Below are 7,850 nucleotides of genomic sequence, written 5' to 3'. Positions count from 1 at the left end.
AACCTCTCTCTTTCAACTTTTCATTGTGTCTAACAATAAAGAAAGCAACAAAGCAATATAATTAATTGGCACTGGACATTCAAACAAGTGCAAGAGCAGTGTGGTGAGAAGTGATGCCATTTCTGCTGTGATGGCAGCAGGTCAGGCTGTTTGTCCTTCAGCAAGAAGCAACTTATTTGAAAGTAAAATTTTGTTCTCCAAGACTGAGAGACAGTAGGCAAAGTAAGGGAGACTGGAGGGAGGTGAGGGATAACAGATTTGTGTGTGTGTGTATGTATGTGTGTTACAAGAATGAGAGTAAATGGCGCAGCAAGGAAAGCCTCACATGATTTGCTGACGTTTCTCCCCACACAGCTATTACAGGCTCAGGCCAGGCCTGCTCAACCTGTTTGCCATTCTCAGAAATCCATCTTGTAAACCAGGAAGATGTCCACATGCCTTCAGGTGCCTTGTTTTCAATTTCCCTCCTTAGAGTGGGAGGATGGAGTGAGACAGAGAGACAGCATTACGCAGAGACAGTGACAGCTTCTTCACTCTTTAATGAGACACTGGCAGGAGATAGACATATCAGACAGTTTAGAGAGGGTGTCAAGGCGTCTGACCGTTAACAGGGTTTTTTGTTTTTTTTTTTTGAAAGGAGAGTCGTCATCATCCTCAAATAAGGAAGCTAACTGCGGAGCTGCTGGCGAATTTCCTCTTAACTCTGCGGTTACTGTTACTAATCTGCAAGTTTTGGCTTCCTGCATATTTCAAGGTAGTTTTTTTCCATTTCATTTTATTTCTCCTCTGTACAAAAACATAGACTGATTTGGTGACAAAAGAGTCAAGATTATGGATAACGGGGTTACAATACAGAATTAGAAACTGCATTTGAAAGATGATAAAATATTTAAAATGATTGATTGTGGTTGCTTGTATGTTTCTCAGCATGTCAGCTGTCCAATTAAAGCTTGACATTAGTAAGTGATGATTGTGCAGAAAATAGATGTTACCAGTTCTTTCTCAACTCACTTTCATCTCACAAAATCCTGGCAGCTCTATGATGAAGCAGAGACACATTGTATCTGTAAAAGCCATTCAAGTGTTAATAATGCCTATATTTTCATTTGAATGAAACCAGACACAAGAACTCTCGTGCTATGACATGCATTGCCTTCCTTCATTGTTGTAGTAAAGTTGAGTTACTGTTCACAGTTTAGCAGAGTAACCTATGGAATAAGAGAGACTGAGTGGAGGAAACAATGGAGAAGAGGAGGGCAGGAGCGATGAGGAGGAAGAGGAATGTTTCTCATATCTGCTTGCTGCTGCTGGCTGTGCTCCAAATCACCACATCCTCCTCAGGTAACAAACCACACCCATGATTTCAATATATAAGATTTATTTAAGTTGTAAGTTTCCAGTCCTTTCATCCTCTTACCATTCCAGCAGAAATGAGCATAAAAAAACGATCAAAGACGTACCCGAAGTTTGATAGCTGTTCGTGAACCACTTAGAGAAAATGCATGGTTTCGGTCTCTTCTGAAAGGTAACACTCTGAACTTTTACTCCCAGCAGTCAGAATCACTGTAAGTGCTACTGGCATTGAGCAATAGATGCTTGAACACATTGAAGTAGAAGGGTTTTTTTTTCCCGCCTGAATATATTTTTGCAAATGGATGCTATGCAGATGACTATATCTGGGCCTTATTAGCTGGAAAAGACAATGGGAGTTTCAAGGCCAAAAAAAGGACAAAAGAAAACCCAAAATAAAATCAACAGTCAAAGTCATAAAAGGATCAGGATCAAACTGACCACTGCAGCTGCACTGCACACCCTGCTTTGACAGTGTTTGTGAGACTTTCAGCAAAACTTTATCAGAATCAGAATCAGAAATATTTTATTGATCCCTGAGGGGAAATTGTTTTTGTAACAGGTGCTCCTTATAAGAATTGAAGAGATAGAAGAGATTAATTAGAACAGCATCCTCCTCTCTGACATCACCGTCAGAGAGTCACACTCCATTCTCACAACGTCACTGGCCTTGCGGATCAGATTGTTGAGTCTGTTGGCGTCCGCCATCCTCAGCCTGCAGCACGCAACAGCATAGAGAATAGCACTAGCCACCACAGACTCATAGAAAATCCTGAGCATAGTCCGGCAGATGTTGAAGGACCTCAGTCGCCTCAGAAAATAGAGATGACTCTGGCCCTTCCTGTAAAGAGCGTCAGTGTTCTTTGTCCAGTCCAGTTTATTGTCAGTATTTACCCCCAGGTACTTGTAATCCTCCACAATGTCCACACTGACCCCCTGGATGGAAACAGGGGTCACCGGTGCCTTGGTTCTCCTCAGGTCCACTACCAGTTCCTTAGTCTTTGCCACGTTTAGTTGCAGATGGTTCTGCTCACACCATGCGACAATGTTGTCCACAGCAGCCCTGTACTCATCCTCATCACCCTTAGTCGTACATCCAACTATTGCAGAGTCATCAGAAAACTTCTGAAGGTGGCAGGTCTCTGTGCGATAGTTGAAGTCCGTGGTGTAGAGGGTGAAGAGGAAGGGAGAGAGGGGCCCCTGTGTTGCTGACTACTCTGTCTGACACACAGTGTTGCAGGCGCACACACACTCCAATGCAGTCACTGGAGAAAGACCAGGGATGACCAAGAAGAAAATCTTCCAGGGAAACATGAGTTTCCAGTCATTAGAATATTCAAATACTTATGAGGGCAGTGGAGGGACTTTGCTTATGGTCACATATTAGTTGCACGAAGCATTCTGTTCCTCATTAACAATACACAGCAAGGATGGATATTTGGTTTTGCATATACGTGACAACAACTCAACAATTATTCAAGTAATGTTGTGCTCAGTGTGCAATCTAACCCTCGATCAGACTTTTTTGACGCAATGATCTGTTTGTCCGTCTTGAACACTTCTCATTTTTCAGACTGTGTGAAAAATGGTTCCTTGACAGTTTCTGATCACTCGAAGTGCCTGCTTCTCTGTATGTGAAAAAAGATCCACAGTAGTCAAGGCAAATTATATTTCAGTGCTTTCTAATGTGACTTAAAAATCTGTTTATTTTTCAGACATAATGAGCTGAATTCAAATTCAGTCTCAACAAATGGAAAGATTTAGGTCTAGATTTTACACAAGGTGATAATATGTTTTTACTTATCTGCAATTATGTTAGACTCATCAGTGATTTCATTCAATTTTTTCCACTTTTTGCTCTTTCCTCTTTATTTTTTCACTCACACCCCCCCCCCCCCACACACACACACACACAAACACACACATTGTCAACACTTTATCACTATTCCAGCTGAAAACACTTTGAGTCTCACCACCAGCGCACCGAATCCTGCAGCTCTCATTTACCACACACGCCCAGCTGACGTCTCAGTGGCTGTGGGAGAACCTGCAGTGTTTCGCTGTGGAGTGCCAAAAGAGTCTCCCGACCTTACGTTCACTTACTATGGGAATCACGGCAACTACAGTCTCACCTGCCCGAACGGCCACGTGGAAGATATCCCCCAGGTCAGTTGATCACCTCCTAACTCTAACACCCTAACTCACATCATGTGTATATTCTTCTTTTAGTCTCTTCTTCTTTCTTCCTTGTCCTCTCTTCTGAATCGTTCTTCATTCTCTTCTGTGTCTGTCTCCTCAGGCTCTCTATGGAAGTTGTCTTATGAAGAAAGATGAGTCCCAGGCTGTGTGGACCCTCAAGGGAACGTCTTTCTCTGACAACGGCACAAGAGTCGTATGTCAGCAGTCAAAGAATCCTGATGCACCTGCTGCCGTCCTACATGTTTATGGTAAAGACTCTTCTGTTTTAATCATTGTATATATACAGTGATGCTACCTAATCCATTTGGACTGTGTTAATGAACTCTAGATTCACTCACATTCATTTCAAACCTAATTTTTTCCTTTCTCCTCCCTCACCGCTATCTTCACTCCTAGATAACGGCCTCAGTTACACCACTCTCATTGGTTGTGCCATTGGGGGCTTCTTTGGCGTCCTGTTGGTGGCTGGTTTGTTGTATACCATGCTGCAGAGATCTGAGACCTTCCAGAAGTGCTTCAGTAAGTACACTGCTTCAATCACTGGCGTAAAATGTAACCCACTGACCGCAAACCAACAATTGATAAGTAATGTGTGATGTCTCTGTGCTCTCAGGGGGAAAAGAAACAGAAGATGACATGTCCACAATCGTAACAAAGGACTAAAACGAGAAGAGGTTTTTTTTTCTTTTTAAAACATATTCAGAGTAGGGCTCTATTTACCTTCTAACATGTGGAGAAGAAAAACAAAAAAGGAAGTGTTTCTATTTTAAACCCTTCGACCAATCTAAGTGAAGTGAAAGCAGCACTGGGCCCAAGTCTGAAGATGAAGAAGTGTGTGAGGCCGGATCCAGTCTGACCCCTGATACCATCACTTCCTTATTCTGCTCTCAATAATTGCCTAATCGCGTTGGACACTTCAAACAAACACTTCAACCCATTCGAACAGGGTCATACATCAATGTGCACCACTTTTATTGTACGTAGCTTATAAATCATATGTAGCATTTGCTGTTGTGCCTTCTGATGTGGCCAAAACAATTAAGCATGTGTGTAGAAAGCAGTAGTCAGACTCGTAGCTGTGGAGGAGCTTGGAGGATTTGAAGAATGTTAAATAGCTTTTGGCACACATAAAAAACTAACAATGTATGGTATGTGTTACTTCAGGTTGAGCTAGTGACTGCAGCAGTAAGTGTCACAGATGTCATGAAAAGGTTGCCCGCAGACAGTTAAATGAGGAATATTAGACCCTGTGAATGTTACTTACAGCCTAACAATGTATCTAACTGGGTTTTTTTGGTTTATTTGTTTGTTTGTTTTTCCTTTTTTTTGTTTGTTTTACAGCTGTATAACAACAAAATTTTGAGGTAAGATACTCACTGAAGGGTGTCCCAGTTGTGCTTGTAATACAGGGCTGGACAGCTGCACTTTCACAGTTTGTCCACTTGAGGGAAGCACTTACTCCACAGATAACAAGCCAATACAACAACAGAGAGAAATGTTCACTTCAAAAGAAGTGGTTGTAAAAACGAAACACTAAAACAGCAATTTCTGTTTCCATCAGATTTAGTGAAATGAGTTTGATGTGATAATGTTTTCAGGCTAAGTGTTTTTATATGTTGCGTTCTGAAGTAAATTGTCCAGATGGTTTTGATGTGGTTACTCAGTCACTGCCTTTGCATGAAGGCAAGCTACAGGAGCTCTTAGTCGTACAGTTACCAAAGGTAAGCTTGGGAATGTATTTCTTCTTATGCTGTTGCTGATGTTTGTTGTTGTGCACTGTATTTTGTCTTTTAATTTAGACATGTTTATGATTACTATATGCTCTTGTTTACTGCCTGTTCTGTACTGATGTCAGTGTATGGCCCAGATTAAAGTTACATGATGTCAAAACCTGATGTCAAAGCTTTATTAAATTGCAATGCTCTTGACAGATTCTTTTAATTACTGCAAATGTTAGAGTTATCACTCTGCACCAGTTGCTCTTCCTTTTTAGCCAGACTCATACAACTGGGTCTGACAGCTTGTTGTCTGCCAGTTGGCATTTCAAACATGGAGCTCTTGGATGTTTATTTCTGTATCGCCTCTTCTTTAGAACCTTGGTGTCCTCTGCATTATCACCATCATTGTGTTTTTGCATAATTATTTTTGCAATGGTGCTGCTACTGTACAGGGTTACATGCTGTGATAACTTGGTAGACTTGCTGCAATCACTGTAAGGTACAACACTGTGTGTAAGAGTATTTGAGAGAGATGTGGGACAGCAGTGCACTTGTGACCATGTGATCAGCGCTTTGGTGAGTCTTGTGCTTCCCCCTAAGGGTGAACTCCTCACATGTCTGTTTGTGTCAGAACAGGAGCTCCACAGGCTTTTGGTGCTGCTGTCCTTCATCCATCAGTTTTTTTTTTCAGTTGTATTGGTGGTATATGGCACAAAGTAACAGAAACAACAGGAGTTATTATTAACTGTAGGTACTTCAACATGTAATTAAAATGTGAATGGGAGAGACAAAATGGGACAAAATATAGGCAAATTAAGAAACCAAGCCAAGAAAAAAGACACTGCAAATACTGAAAACACAACCAAATATACAGCAGGAACACTGTAGCACTGACGACAACAGAAACTATACTTTTTCTTTTTACTTTTAGTACATACTGCGGCTGCCCTTATCAAGTACACACTGTTGCATGCAGTATACATGCAATTAGGACATACTACTTCATCATAACATTGAACTTTGACCTTCTTGCTCATACATCTGTCACAGTCTGTAATGCAAAATTTGATGTAAAGAGGAAAAATCTGCTATCAGGTGCCAAGAGTTTGTGCAAACTCTGCTCTCGGCTGCTCAGTCGATTTGACGGATCTTCCTCTGCGCAGAGGATTGTAGGTCAGACATCCTGATATTTTTGGCATGCTGCATTTGACATAATATTTATTGGGACCTGCTAAGCCTTTTTTTGTAGCATACTATATATTATGGTAGTAGAGGTACTGGAATGTTGCATGGGAAAAGCTGAGTGACAAACCATGACATCAACAAAGCCAAAATCAACTTTATAGTGTCCCCTGGAAACATCTTCCATTGTCAACTGTGTTATTTATTGCATTTCTGTATTTAGTTGTGCATTTTAGCATTTTTTTTCTGAATGCTGTGCATGTCTTGTCAAATTGATATATTAATTTGAGAAAACATTTTTTTATCAACTTTCTTTATTGGAAGTAATTTCACAGGCAACAACATGACTACAATGTGACAAAGAGGACTTCCATTCTTTCATTTTTTCCCTCTTTTAATCCCTCCCGCAATCCCATCCCACACAAGAACTATACAATAAATACACCAACAAGGAAAACACTGGACAATAAATACAAAAAGTTAAATAAAATAATATAATTTAAATAAAAAAATAATTAAATAAATAAAAAATAAATAAGTACATTTAAAAAAAAAAAAAAAAGGGGAGGGGGGGGCTCATATGTCACAGTCAGGCAGAGATGTCAAAGATTCAATATAGTTTAGTAGAGGTCTCCAAGTTTTTTCAAATGAGTTTAAAGAGCCATTAAGGGAAAATCTAAGCCTTTCAAGTCTAATGGAAAGTAACACCTCTTTCACCCACCTGCTATGAGATGGAGGTTGAGGAAGTTTCCAGTTGAGGAGTATGAGTCGCCTGGCCAACAGAGTGGTAAAGGCAAGAACAGTCTGTGTGATTTTGGAAGTGAAAGGCTGCAGGGGGGCACCAAACAAAGCCAAGAGAGGATCCGGAGAGATAGTGGTGTTATATGCTGTGCTAAGAGTTTTAAAGATTTCAGACCAGTATGTGGCAAGCCTGGGACAGAACCAAAACATATGGGAGTGGTTAGCTGGAGACTGTTTGCATCTATTACATGAGTCAGTTACACCGGGATAGATCCGAGACAACTTCAAATTAGTATAGTGAATTTTGTGTACAACTTTACATTGTAAGAGGCCATGCCTCGCACAGATTGAAGAGGAGTGAACTAACCGTAAAACTTGTTGCCAATAATTATCCGGCAGTGTGATTCCAAGCTCTTGCTCCCAAGAGTCCTTGGGACCGGACACTGGGGTGTCAATAGTGGAATTGATAAGGCTATAAATGCTAGAAATTAGGCACTTTTGTTCAGGATCAAGAGCCAATAGTGAATCAATCAGAGTTTCCGGTGGCCGACTAGGGAATTTGGGGTTCTGATTTTGAATGAAATGCCTCATCTGAAAAAAACGAAATAAGTGTGACTTAGGCAAGTGACATGCACAAAACTTAAATTGCTTGTGTTTTGT

At 40.7% G+C, this 7,850-nt stretch overlaps 1 protein-coding gene across 1 annotated transcript; it reads left to right on the top strand.

Moving 5' to 3' along the window:
• The first annotated feature begins 553 nt into the window (after positions 1 to 553).
• Positions 554 to 5,435, top strand: LOC143324836 (uncharacterized). Its single transcript, XM_076737597.1, has 6 exons — positions 554 to 754; positions 1,195 to 1,341; positions 3,302 to 3,516; positions 3,650 to 3,797; positions 3,946 to 4,068; positions 4,163 to 5,435. The coding sequence occupies exons 2-6, from the start codon at positions 1,242 to 1,244 to the stop codon at positions 4,210 to 4,212; spliced, it is 636 nt and encodes a 211-aa protein (XP_076593712.1). The 5' UTR covers positions 554 to 754; positions 1,195 to 1,241; the 3' UTR covers positions 4,213 to 5,435.
• The last annotated feature ends 2,415 nt before the right edge of the window (positions 5,436 to 7,850 follow it).

This window comes from Chaetodon auriga, chromosome 8, assembly GCF_051107435.1.
Source record: "Chaetodon auriga isolate fChaAug3 chromosome 8, fChaAug3.hap1, whole genome shotgun sequence".
NCBI classification, from domain to species: domain Eukaryota; kingdom Metazoa; phylum Chordata; class Actinopteri; order Chaetodontiformes; family Chaetodontidae; genus Chaetodon; species Chaetodon auriga.
Note: the sequence above shows the minus strand (reverse complement) of the source record. Positions and strands in the feature narration are given on the sequence as shown.